Source organism: Aspergillus stella-maris (assembly GCF_047715825.1).
Source record: "Aspergillus stella-maris strain CBS 113639 unplaced genomic scaffold BDV14scaffold_25, whole genome shotgun sequence".
In the NCBI taxonomy this organism is placed as follows: Eukaryota; Fungi; Ascomycota; class Eurotiomycetes; order Eurotiales; family Aspergillaceae; genus Aspergillus; species Aspergillus stella-maris.
In genome coordinates, this window is record NW_027396819.1 from 260,801 (window position 1) to 274,015 (window position 13,215).

General features: G+C 51.5%; 5 protein-coding genes across 5 annotated transcripts; 4 read left to right on the plus strand and 1 right to left on the minus strand.

Moving 5' to 3' along the window:
* Window positions 1-759: 759 nt before the first annotated feature.
* Window positions 760-2,573, plus strand: BDV14DRAFT_189582 (Methionyl-tRNA synthetase; the record flags this gene model as incomplete). Its single annotated transcript, XM_073771223.1, has 4 exons — window positions 760-946; window positions 1,008-1,722; window positions 1,807-2,488; window positions 2,526-2,573. 4 exons carry the CDS (start codon window positions 760-762, stop codon window positions 2,571-2,573), a joined length of 1,632 nt encoding a protein of 543 aa, XP_073628476.1.
* A 293-nt stretch (window positions 2,574-2,866) lies between these two features.
* Window positions 2,867-6,200, minus strand: BDV14DRAFT_172791 (mitofusin). The gene is made up of 3 exons (XM_073768636.1): window positions 5,764-6,200; window positions 3,603-5,692; window positions 2,867-3,553 (listed from the first exon to the last, which is right to left on the minus strand). Exons 1-3 carry the CDS (start codon window positions 6,123-6,125, stop codon window positions 3,192-3,194), a joined length of 2,814 nt encoding a protein of 937 aa, XP_073628477.1. The 5' UTR covers window positions 6,126-6,200; the 3' UTR covers window positions 2,867-3,191.
* Window positions 6,201-6,420: 220 nt separating this feature from the next.
* BDV14DRAFT_199917 (ESCRT-III subunit protein DID4) lies at window positions 6,421-7,402 on the plus strand (the record flags this gene model as incomplete). Its single annotated transcript, XM_073773394.1, has 5 exons — window positions 6,421-6,426; window positions 6,483-6,697; window positions 6,766-6,826; window positions 6,895-7,155; window positions 7,235-7,402. 5 exons carry the CDS (start codon window positions 6,421-6,423, stop codon window positions 7,400-7,402), a joined length of 711 nt encoding a protein of 236 aa, XP_073628478.1.
* A 1,923-nt stretch (window positions 7,403-9,325) lies between these two features.
* On the plus strand, window positions 9,326-11,453 carry BDV14DRAFT_55945 (uncharacterized protein). The gene has a single exon (XM_073777035.1). It carries the CDS (start codon window positions 9,419-9,421, stop codon window positions 11,381-11,383), a length of 1,965 nt encoding a protein of 654 aa, XP_073628479.1. The 5' UTR covers window positions 9,326-9,418; the 3' UTR covers window positions 11,384-11,453.
* A 198-nt stretch (window positions 11,454-11,651) lies between these two features.
* Window positions 11,652-13,152, plus strand: BDV14DRAFT_172798 (triose-phosphate isomerase TPI1). The gene is made up of 6 exons (XM_073768637.1): window positions 11,652-11,881; window positions 11,998-12,277; window positions 12,338-12,412; window positions 12,520-12,632; window positions 12,698-12,912; window positions 12,982-13,152. The coding sequence occupies exons 1-6, from the start codon at window positions 11,844-11,846 to the stop codon at window positions 13,008-13,010; spliced, it is 750 nt and encodes a 249-aa protein (XP_073628480.1). The 5' UTR covers window positions 11,652-11,843; the 3' UTR covers window positions 13,011-13,152.
* Window positions 13,153-13,215: the final 63 nt, after the last annotated feature.

A 13,215-nucleotide genomic window follows, 5' to 3' on the forward strand; every position in this document is an offset into this window, starting at 1 on the left:
TATCACGGCGCTTTCGGGAGCTGAAGCTGAGAAGGCTCCCGACTGACTGAGCAGCATCAATCGCAGTGCAAAGTTGTTGAAAGTTGATTCTGCAGAGCCTGATCTCGAACATCAGCCTCGGCAATCACTGAACGCCACGCTAATTTGGGATATCGATCTAGCATGACTCAAGCCAATGGCACTCTACAATTTCTGGGCCAGTCCATTTGATCCATGAACTGTGGAGTTTGTGATTGATTCTGCTGGTGGATTGATTGCTGTGGATTGTTATTGTTTTGAGCATCGAGGCTGTTTAGGGCTAAAAGAACGCCAAGAATAGGAGAATAGGTACCCAAGTCAACCTGTAAATCTGGGAAACAGGAATGTATAGAATGCGGGGCTTATGACTTCCAAGTGTATAAAGCTTGGATACGGACATCTTTGTTCTAAGGGTGCAATGACTCCTCATGGGAGCTGCCCTTCAGCTTCAGCCGCTGATTCCTGCGACTCTTGAATCTGATTGGAGTTCTGTTATATTTCATATCATCCATTGGAATGTCATTGTTTATCTACTGTGCCCAAATTGCTTTTGGTTGTCAAAGTGAATGGTGAGTGAGTGAGTCATCTGCGGCACAGTGTCCAGGGTCTGTTCTGTCTTTGTTCATATAGGAGCCGTAGCACGAATTCGAAGTAGTCAGTCAGTTCTCTTCTCTCAACTCCACCTCAGTATCTGTACGATATCTCTGAAGCTCTTCGAGAAATCCCCTCACTACCGCCAAAATGACAGAAGAACCCACCAAGCCACCTATCCTCCCCATCTCAGGCCAACGCAACATCCTCATAACATCCACCCTCCCCTACGTGAACAATGTCCCGCATCTAGGAAACCTCATTGGCTCTGTCTTATCAGCAGATGTCTTCGCACGGTTTTGTCGCGCGAGGGGGATAAATACTCTTTACGTCTGCGGTAAGCTCGCCTACCTACCTACCTGCCTGTCCTATCATGACGAACTATCTCGCTGACGGAGTTGGACAACAGGAACAAACGAACGGCACCACAACCGAAACCCGTGCCTTGCAGGAGGGTATATCCCCCAAGGAACTCTGCGATAAGTACCACGCCATCCATTGGGATATTTACAAGTGGTTCAATATCTCCTTTGATGTATTTGGGCGGACGACGACACAACTCCAGACGAGCATAACGCATGATATAATCCTGAAGTTGCTGGAGAACGGGTATCTAGATGAGCAGATCACAATGCAGCTTTTCTGTCCGGAGAGCCAGCATACTTCTTTTTTGGCAGATCGGTTTGTCGAGGGTGTTTGTCCTCATTGCGCATATGATTCTGCGCGCGGGGATCAATGTGACGGGTGTGGAAAGCTGCTTGACCCGCTTGAATTAGCGAGTCCGAGGTGTAAACTCGACGGTGTTACACCTGAGAAACGAGAAACAAACTATATTTTCCTGGCCCTCGACAAACTCCAGCCCCAAATCAAGGATTTTGTCGCGAGGTCTTCTACCGACGGTGCATGGTCCAAGAACGGCGAGGATATCACCAATTCTTGGCTTAGGGGTGGCCTGAAGCCTCGCAGTATCACGCGCGATATGAAATGGGGGACGCCTGTTCCTTCCGCATCTTCGCTACGGGGGTATGAGGATAAGGTGATATATGCCTGGTTTGACGCCTGCATAGGGTATATCTCCATTACGGCGACTTATACACCCGAGTGGGAGAGATGGTAGCGCGATGCGGAGAATGTTCAGCTATATCAGTTTCTTGGGAAGGATAATGTCGCGTATCATACTGTTATCTTTCCAGGAAGTCTTATTGGGACGGGCGAGGAGTGGACGAAGCTGCATCATCTTTCTACGACAGATTATCTTACCTATGAAGGTGGGAAGTTCTCCAAATCTCGTGAGGTTGGGGTATTCGGGGATTCAGCGAAGAAGACGGGTGTGCCTTCTGATGTCTGGCGGTATTATTTACTTTCCCGTCGGCCAGAGAATGGTGATGCAGAGTTCAATTGGGAGAGCTTTATTTCGGCGAACAACAACATCTTGCTAAAGAACTTGGGAAATCTGGTGAGTCGGGTCATCAAGTTCGTAAACTCGAAGCACTGCAAAGGCGTCGTACCGGATTGCACTGAATACAAAGACGAAGACGCCCTGGTGAAAGGGTGGAAGGACCAGTTCAACGGTCTACTAGTCGGGTACACTGCCGAACTCGATGCCGTCAAACTCCGAGCCGGTTTGGCTACAGCCCTCGCAAAAAGCCAAAAGGGCAACGCCTTCCTGCAATCGCTGAACCTGAGCAATAAGCTAGCCGAAACAGAGCCTATCAAATGTGCGGCGGTGGTTGGGTTTGCGGTCAACTTGTTGCACTTGCTGGTTGCAATGGTAGAGCCGTTCATGCCCAAGACGGCGGGAAGCATTTGCAGCATGTTGAAAATGGAGAGTCTGGGTATTCCGGATGACTGGAGTGCGGACAGTATCAAGCCCGGGCATGTAATAGGAGAGGCACAGTACCTCTAGCAACATTAAGGCGGAAAAAGCGGAGGAGTGGCGGAGGTTATTTGGGGGACAGGGTTGAACGAGGTACATGGAAGGAGGCTGCTGGAAGGAAGGGGAATTAGCTGGAGGAAGACATACCAGGGTATGGGCGATAGAATAGGCCCTAGATAATAGTTATCAGGGCAGAGTGGCTGAATATCAACTCCTTGACGGTTGGGATGACCTTCGCGCCTTCCATCTGCGCTACAAGTGAGAACATCATTCAAACGGAAGGAGCGACTGAGCAGTCGAACAACCGTGCCTTCCCCATAGAGCCGCTTACGTGGATAACACGAGAAAGCAGGAGCGACCCCTGGCCCCCGCCCACGTTGTGAGAAGAAATACCACGAATTGAATGTAGATATGACTTGATTACTTCGTGTTCTGAGATATAATTTATGGACATAGAGAAGGTCTAAAGGCCTCGTTTTGAGTATAGAGGATGAGAGATGAAAGCTCGAATCAGAATCGAGTGGAGAAAGAGAAAGAGAAAGAACTGTAAGGTAGAAGAGAATGGTGGATGCAAGGGTACAATATGGGGATATTTTGCAACAGGTAAGGCAAACACAGCACAACACCAATCAATGGTAAAGATACATCGTGAAACGTCGTGATTTTGTACAAGCACAGCAACAGTAGTGGGACAGAAGAGATTCGACTAAGCGTCATAAGCACCGAGTCCACCGGGCAAAGGACCGTCCAGATCGATGTTCTCGACGGAGTTCCTGTTGTCGGTGGTGTCGCGGAAAAGATTGGCGAAGTACTTGCTGGCGATTTCACTCTCTTGCTTGGTTTTGCTGACTTCTTGCTTGCGTCTTCCGAGGTCTTCGACGTCTTGGGCGAGGGAGCTGTGGAGGTTGCCGGCGGGGACGCGGAGGATACGGCGAACTTCAGTTGATATGCGAGTGGAGTTGGAGTGGACGTAATCCATTTCTTGAAGAGTGGCGGCAATCTTGCGCGAAAGTCGGGGAGGAAGTGTTTGGGGGATTGTGGAGAGCACGTATGCGGTAGTAATAACAGCTAGCCAAGTTAGCAGAGTATAGCAACATACAAAATGACAGAAACTTACCAGCAGCAAAAACACCAGGAATAAAAAGACGACGTAGATTGTTGGGCCCGAGGAACTTGAGAGCGCTGAATGCACTATCAACCCAGCTGATACCACCAAACGCCCGACCTCCAAGAACAGTTACAGCCGTCATGGCCATACCTGTCCCGGCGAGCTTCTCTTGCCTCTCCCAGAGACTAGAAATGTCGAAGAAGTCGAGCAGCTCCACTTCCGTGTCGACCTGTTTTGCAAGCGCATGGCGACGTCCACGGCGGAACATCAAATCGGCACGGAAGTTCGTCGCGCTGAACTTGTCCTCGCCAATATGGAGCAGACCAAGGTTCTGGATGAAGCCTACACCCTGAGCGGTCTTGGTGCGTGCATATTCCTCACACCCGGTCACCGAGTCGGAGATGTGATCCAGCATGGCCAGCTTCAAGTCTTCAGCGTACTGTAGTGCAGAGAAGATACCAGGGTACTCGACACCCAGATCGGCCTCAGAGACATGCGTAATAGCGGACGAAAGAGTCGTCCGGGTGTGCTTGTATACATCATCACAAGAATCGTCAATGGCTTTGTCGACTTCGTCCTGCAGCTCGACCTTCTTCTTCTTGCCAGTTTCGTATGCGGGTTCAAGTTCGGCCAGTTCTTTCAGTACGTTCTGAAGCTCTGCATCTGCAACGTCGCGATTCACAGAAGACAAAGCGTTGATGTCCGCAAGGAGGTTGAGGAGGTATGTCCGGGCAGGGGCCAGTTTTGAGCGAGAGCGCTTTTCCAACACAAACCGGCGCAGAGAGCTCTCCAGATTCTCAAAGTCCTGAATCTTCTCCTTCTCTTTTCCTTTCCCTTTGTCCTTGCCCTTGTCTTCCGGCTTGTCGTCATCGTCGTCACCGTTCGGCCAGTCATTTCCATTAGGGTCCGATCCTCCGCCGCCGCCGCCGCCACCACCACCACCTGGTCCTTCAACAGGACCCTGCGGTGCAACAGGGACGGCATTGCTCGAGACGAAGTGCACGAGTTCTGCGGATTCCTTGTATGTGCGGGGGCTCAGCTTCTTGATCTGATCCAGAATCATGCGCTGACATCGCTGCTTGTCGCGAATCTGATCATAACCGTTGACAACCATGAACATATAGGCCTTCTCGTGCGCCGCATTCCAGATGAAGTCCTGAGCGGAGAGGGTGAAGTGGTTGGCAGCGGAAACAACAAAGACGACAACATCAATCTCCTCTTGGCGAGCAAAAACGGCGGTGGTCTTCAGAGAATCCGAGTTCAGACCAGGCGCATCGATCAGAGCAATGTCGACAACGCCGTTGTTGAGCAGAGACTCGTCGATAGTCCGCACATCCTTCACGTAGACCTTGCACTGCATATACTTTGTGTTATCGATAACGATATCCTCCAGCTCGCTCAGCTTGTAGACGTCGTAGGTGGTTTCGTCGTTGCGGTTGTAGTGTTGGTCCTTGTGCACGGCATGCACCTCCTCAAACCCACCATTCTCCCGAGCGTCAAGAACCTCGCAGAAAATACTGGTACAGGGCTGCTGGTCCTCGGGAAGCACCTTTCGTCGTAGAAGAGCGTTACAGAAAGTCGACTTTCCGGCGTTCAAATCACCCGTAATCAAGACCTTGCTGGAAATGTCCTCAATCCGGTCCCGGAGCGAAAGTAGATGCTTGACACTTTGGCTGATCTTTCCATCCAACAGCGACGCAATCGACGACTTTTCCAAAGAATGTACCAGCTCAGCCTGTGACAAAGCGCCCAACTTCAAGTCCAGCTTCAAGATCGAGAATTCTTGCGCAATCTGCGGGCTCATCAACCTCGGCTCCGGCGCAGGTCGACGTTCAGCAGCGGCGCTTGACTCGGCAGCTTCATCGTTAATAGGCATGGTGGCAGCTCGTCTCACACTGGGTCTCGACATGGGATCCGGGTGTTCAGTCGGGTCGCCGAGGAAGGACTGGCTCTGATGCAATGAGGGCTTCGAAGGGTCGCTCGGAACATTTTGTACGGAAGGATAGTGGGCGGGCCATTGGCGGTTCATATCCTGGAGTTCTCTGAGCGTCTCAATGGTCCGGGAAATAGCGCGCGCGAGCTTTGTTCGATTCGAGTTACTATAGTTCGCCACATGTCAGTATTCTGCACCAGCGCGACAAACCACCACAACCACCGGGTATAAACGCACTATAACAGTTGATGAACATGACTAGCAACAATCTGCTTCTCATGCTCAGCAGCAGGATTCCACTCTCCAGGATTCGTAGATGAAGGCGCAGGAGTCGGTCTATCGACCAGCATATCAGATCTCCAACCAGCACTAGACTCTCCATCCGCAATACTGCCCCCGTACCCAGAATCCGCATGCAAAGTATTCATCAGCGCCGTGGCGCTCTCCGAAGTCGAGCCATTTCCAACGGTCATATACGATGGCGGGAGCCGGGGGGCGAACGGATTCTCCTCGGGAGTTTCGGGGACTGCGTTTCTGGACGAACCCTCGCCGGCGGAGGAGCCGCCCTTGCCTGTGCCGGGGTAATACTCCTGACTCATGGCTAGATGAGAAAGGGGTGTATCATAAGTGGTGCGTTGGCGATGAATTCGAATTGGTGTCGAGGGCGAGGATTGGTAAAGGTGATGTGATTTCTCGCGGGAGGAGCCGTAAATTTGTTGGCCTGATTGGGTATAGCGCGTGGCATGTGACTGGGTAAGGAATGGTATCGCCGTTACAATCTTAGCGCGGCAGACAGAGGCAGCCTGATGTCACCGCCGCTCGGCGAGCCCTCCGTTCTGTCTCAGTGATACCCCTCGCTTTGTTTTTATCTTCAATTACAAGTTCTCGCCAAATATGAATGTAAGGATGGGTGATGCGGCCATGTGCATGAATAATTTGCTAAGAAGTTATCCCAGATCGTCGAATGGGCGTTCGGAAAGCGCATGACGCCCGCTGAGCGTCTCCGCAAGCACCAGCGGGCGCTCGACAGAACACAGCGGGAACTCGATCGCGAGCGAACCAAGTTGGAGAACCAGGAGAAGAAACTCATCACAGACATCAAGAAGAGCGCGAAGAATGGCCAGATTGGCGCTTGCAAGATCCAGGCGAAGGACCTCGTACGGACACGAAGGTATGTTGCCTGATCCTCTGCTGCCGCTTCGTAAACAGACTACTAACGAATGGTATCTTGGTAAATAGATATATCCAGAAATTCTACCAGATGCGAACACAACTACAAGCCATTTCGCTCCGGATTCAGGTACGATCCCCTTTTCGCAGTCTATGCGCTTATCAGAGGACTGAGCTTACATGTTTTGTGCCCTCTAGACCGTCCGAAGCAACGAGCAAATGATGCAGTCAATGAAAGGCGCAACAATGCTACTAGGAAGCATGAACAAGCAAATGAATCTCCCCGCCCTCCAACGAATCGCCATGGAATTCGAGCGCGAAAACGACATAATGGATCAACGACAGGAGATGATGGACGACGCGATCGACGAAGCGACAGGGATGGAAGGCGAGGAGGAAGAAGGCGAAGATATCGTCAAGGAGGTCCTTGATGAGATTGGTGTTGATCTCACGCAGGCGGTTCGTATTCACTTGCCCCAGATTGATTTGCGCAGACTTGGCCTTGATATCGGATTTACTGACCCGTCTTCTGAAACAGCTGGGCGAGACGCCGTCGGGCATACAGAAGGAATCTGTGTCTGAGGCACGGGTGGCACAAGCCGTGGGCGCTGGCGGAGGAGGTGGTGGTGCTGGTGGTGCTGGTGGTGCTGGCGGCGCAAGCGACGACGACGATCTCCAGGCAAGGCTCGACAGCCTCAGACGATAACCACGACCTTGATTGTGTCTGCTTACGAGTCTTCACACCATTTGCATATCTGTGACATGGTCCAGTGACGTTGCCGTCAACATGTGCCTGCCTTTGCCATGATTAGACTGCATGATACTACATATCCACGACGTTGCAGGTTGCCGGAGAAGCGGGATGGACAGAAACTGACATACTGACATAACGAAACCTTTGATATCACGAATTAGGCTAGGAATGCGAATTAATTAGATCCAACTCTTTCCGTCTTCGCCACTAGCTATCCCTGACACACTAGGTAGAACAAATTCCTCCGCCACTTACTCCGTACACTCGTGCAAGTTAGTAGACGAGGCTCTCCAGCTGAAAACGAGGAACAAAACCTGCTTTTTACATGATAGATAAAGCCCAAAGGTTACGCAGCACCGCCTCAAATTCCCTTTGACACGAGGAACAGGGGTCGAGGATCGAGCGAGCAAGGAGGTGATTACTTCCCCTCGTATAGACAGTTGCACAAACAGGCATTACCACGCGAACTGGATCGAATCTGACCTGGCATAGTTGGGTCGAGTGTCGGTGTCGGTGACGGTGACGAGATAACCGCCCGTTATATCAAAGTCTTGCATAGTTTAGATGATAAGAGCAAGGCAAAGCAGCGGCCGAAACTTCCAATTCCACAACATGGCAGGGGCTCTGCAGCGGAAGTAACGGGATCCGAATGAATCCATGTCAAGAGGAAAGTACAGTGTCTATGCCCAACTTGTGAGAGGTCGGGCGTGCATAACATATGTATGATAAGCCAGTGGTTGATGGGCTTAGCAGGCGATGGCGTCGCCGACCATTTGCCCGGGCTCAGGCTCGTGAGACACAAAGGAGGGGTAACTGTAAGCTTGGGTTAGAAATCTTGGAGTTTCGCATGTTAACACTGCAGGTAGGGGACCGAGTAAGCTGAAGCCAAGGCTGATGAGATATACCCCGCGCCAACGAACCTGTGGTATCAGTGTACAGTAGTAGCCTTGTGGGTCGGCCGTTCGGGGTATGAACGGGACGTTCAGCGTTGTAGGATGTTTTGGCGATCTTGATGCATTGTAACGCGCAAGCGCATTGGATCGTCAAGGTGTGAGTCATTTCCTTGCGATTGAAAGTCTGGCACAGCCCGAAGCTAGAGACATCCTGATGATCCTGTTGGGGCTGGGGCAAGTCTGCAAGCAACGGCATTGGTCCGTGATGTTAGCCGCATGCTTCCAGTTGCAAAGAACAGCGCATTCAACAGACGTCAAGAATCAAAAGATCGATCCGCTCGTGCCGATATGTCGTATTTTGCTTGCCATTTGCTGCTATCAACTTGTCAAGAGTCGAGCCTAGCATACGAGCTAGGAGCTAAGAGGAAACCGGCCAAACTCCCCGCCGCCATTCATGTTTTGATGTAGCGCAGAGTGACTTGGGGCCTCGCCTCACTTGTCAAGTCTAAGAGCCGCACCATATGCAAGGCTCTGTCTGCAACAATGTTTCTGCCTTGACGCCATACTGAAGTAGGGGTTTGGTGAACACAGGATGGATTCTGATCCATGTCTGCAGCCTCACATTCATTGCCCGGGCACACTGCCTCATTTCAATCCTCTATCTCTTACCTAGCGTTGAGCCATCTTTGCCCTTTTGCCCGATCTTCCATACTATCTCCGCGTTTGCTCCAGGGGCTGTATTCTGACGGAATACCGGGCGTCTAGCTTCGATCACTGTGCCGCAGAAAAACCCCCACTAGCGAATCAATGTTGTTCTAGTACCGTGCTGTGGAAACGTACGTAGAGCTAGCTCATCGTGCATCCGCTGACCCCCCCTTCTTCAAAAACAAAGGATGTGTCTTGCATCCTAGGTGGGTGCACTGGGGATATTTGAACCCGCTGCTCGCTCGTCAGAACCTGTCCGATTGCAATTCCTCAGCTCAACCCACTTGCCCACTTCAGCCTTACTCTCCCCTTCGTCAATTGCACTGCGGCTGTTCCCGTGCTTTGCCTCCCGACTTAAATCCTTCGTGGAATGACAGCCTCCAATATGAATCCGCCCATGCCTCATCCACATCAGGCGCCCGTCCACCCGGGTGACAGACCCCATGTCTCGTTCAATCACCCATCTGGACCCGTGAGCCCTACTCACCTAGCGAATCAATTGCACCAACTTCATATTCAACGAGATAGATTCAGTCCCAGCGATGAATCAGTATCTCGAGACCTCGTTGACGATATTGATGTTGACGAATATACCGGAACGTGTTATGTCGGCTACACGTTGTATAAAGCCCCAGCAGGTGCAGGTTCTCAACAAACCTGGAAGAAGGCCGATAAGACCAGGATGAGCCTGGGGCAGGATGACCTTGCCGACCTAGTGAGAAGAATGTCCAGGAGGACATCAATAGTAGACCAATACCAGAGTTTGACAAATTCGAAGAAACACCACGTGGACCGATTGATCGAGGATCTTCGCCAGAGCAAGCCCCAGTTTCAATGGAGTTGCGTGTATGTCAAGGAGGAGCAGAGGGACGTTAGAAGCAAAACTATCCGCCGAGGCTACGAAACAACCTCCATGGCAGTCATCTTTATGGGAAAGTCATCGAATCGATCCACGAACCGATCACCTTCTGAGCGACCCATACAGCACAGAGACGAACGGCCGTTTCACACCGAGCGTCCTTCGCCCGAAAACTTCCAAAGACCTGTCGCCAACAATGGCCCATACGCTGATTCGCGGAGCGGGCCTGGCTTTCCTCAAATGCCATTACAACCACCTATGCACAGCGCGCAACCTCCCATACCTAGCGCCCAGCCTCCTATGGCTAGCATGCAACCAGGACCAGCCCAGTTTCAACAACCCAATAACCCGCCCTTTCGCCCACACCCACAGCATGCAATGGGCGGACCGCCTCATCCAGGACCTGCCCACCCAGGGCCTCCCCACCCAGAGCAAAACAATTGGCCGCAAAATGGTCCAAGAAATCAGCCACCACATCCTCCGCCAGTTGTGCACAACAATAACAATCACCTCCCTGTACCTGATAATAGGCATGCTACACAAGATCCTCGCGGGCGAGGAGTGACAGGCAATCCAGGACCTGCCCACCCAGGGCCTCCCCATCCAGAGCAGAACAATTGGCCGCAAAATGGTCCAAGAAATCAGCCACCACATCCTCCGCCAGTTGTGCACAACAATAACAATCACCCTCCTGTACCTGATAATAGGCATGCTGCACAAGATCCTCGCGGGCGAGGAGTGGCAGGGTATCCAGTGCCGCCTATTCATAAGAAGGAGGTACCCCATCCGACAACACCCAAGAATCCTCAGGTGAAGGTCAAGGGTAAGCGCGACAACTCGCCAAAACAGCGTCACGGCTCAGAGCCTGATCTTGTGTACGATAGTACCAGCAGCGGAGACGAGGTTCTGACACCGGATTATGATGATGAGGACTCGGAGATGGAATTCTCGAGTCATGAAGCACACCCATCCAAGAACCCACGCGCATACCGAGGGAGTTTGTATCGTGGCCATTCCTCAAAGCCCCGCAAAGTTTACCGTACGCACTATCGAAAGGAGCCACGTCGAGTTGAAGACCGTGGGCACAGAAGTTATATTGATGACGGCGCAGTCGAAATCATCCCATCGGCTTCGACGCATGCCGCAAGACAGTTGAGCAGACATCACGGCAGTAGCCGACATTGGGCGGCCCAACCCAGCATTATCCACCAACAGCCTAGCTACGATGACATGGACTTGCTCACGCGGGGGCGGACGCCAGACGACATTCGAAGTCGGATGCTGAACAACTGGCAAGCGGACCTCGTACAGCGCGAGAACCTCCTCGATTATAAACAAATGTTGAGTGATTCATTTCACAACGATCGAGTGGGTTCGTTCCGTAACGACCGAGTGGGTGACATGGATTATTTCAACCGCTCAAGACCGGTTCGGGAGTCCTTGCCTCAATACCGACCCCGACGCTACCTTCTATGATGTTTCATTGTGTTTTTGAAAGCTGTTTGCTTCATCTTCTATGTTCTTTCGGGTCTTGTAACGGATGGATTTGCAGTAGTGGTGTTTCGATTGAAACTGAGCAGTGAGACTCTGAGAGTACCAATTCCTTGTCAGTACTATTATGATTTAATCAAGGTCAGACACTCAACAAGTTCAAAGTCCACGATGTCCCTGAGCATGTGGGGTAGTAGATTCCGGTAGTGACGCATGGCCAGCACAGAAGCACAGAAGGAACCCACCGGAGTGACTTCACCCCCCGATCCTCTGTCTATCGATAAGCCCCTCCATTAAGTCACCGGGCTAGCGCTCTCCCGCTGCTCCCGTTTATTTTCGTCATTTCCCTTCCTCATCCTTCTCTCTTTCCAGCTTCCAATTCACCTCATTCTAATCATCTTCCTCTCTATTTTCACACCTCACAATACCCAATCCAACCTTCAAAATGCCTCGCCAATTCTTCGTCGGTGGTAACTTCAAGATGTATGTCTCCTCTACCCCGCAATGGCCTACGAGAGCTTGCTCCATGCTTTCCTATACCTCGACCTACCCCGCGAGTTGGAATCTAGTAACTAACAGGTGTCTCTTGATCCCTTCAGGAACGGTAATGCCGAGAGCACTACCTCCATCATCAAGAACCTTAACTCTGCCAACCTCGACTCCTCTTCCGAGGTCGTCGTCTCTCCTCCCGCTCTCTACCTTCTCCTCGCCCGCGAGATCGCCGACGAGAAGATTGGCATTGCCGCTCAAAACGTCTTCGACAAGCCCAACGGTGCTTTCACCGGTGAGATCTCTGTTCAGCAGCTCAGCGAAGCCAAGATCAACTGGACCATCCTCGGACACAGCGAGCGCCGTGTTATCCTCAAGGAGAGCGATGAGGTATGCGCTTTAGGATCCCGGTGAACCAGACTTGACGCAATTGCTAATGCTGGCCTTTAGTTCATTGCCCGTAAGACCAAGGCTGCTATTGAGGGTGGCTTGAGCGTGATTTTCTGCATCGGTGAGACGCTCGAGGTAAGGCTTCCTTTTGCACTTTGCTTGTTTTTGCTTGCCCCACCTGAGCAATCCCTTGGCTTCGAGCTATCCCGGAGTAAATTCGCAGCTTCTAACAACTTCTACAGGAGCGTGAGGCCAACAAGACCATTGATGTTGTCACTCGCCAGCTGAACGCTGCTGCCAAGGAGCTCTCCAAGGACCAGTGGAAGAAGGTTGTCGTCGCCTACGAGCCCGTCTGGTAAGTTCACTTCCCGAACCTCTCACCTATGACTTTCTAGGAAGCAGCGCAACTAACGAAAGCAGGGCCATCGGAACCGGCAAGGTCGCCACGACCGAGCAGGCCCAGGAGGTCCACGCTGCCATCCGCAAGTGGCTCGGCGACGCCATCTCTGCCGAGGCCGCCGACAACACCCGTATCATCTACGGTGGCTCCGTCAGCGAGAAGAACTGCAAGGAGCTCGCTAAGGAGAACGACGTTGACGGTTTCCTCGTCGGAGGCGCCTCTCTCAAGCCTGCCTGTATGTCTTTCCTAATCTTTCGTGTTCCTATTCACCAAGTGAGGTGCAGATTGACTAACAATAACCTAGTCGTCGACATCGTCAACGCTCGTCTGTAAGCTTTACGATTAAATGAGACAAAAAACCCTATTCCATGCTATCGTCTGATGTGGCAGGAAACGCGCCAGGCTTAGTATAGGAATTGGATATATATCGTCATATAAAAATAATCAAACGAAGAAATTACGATATAAACCTCCCATTTCACATCTATGATCCCATTCGTTGACTAAACCGTAGTATATACATGTAATAATAAATAAA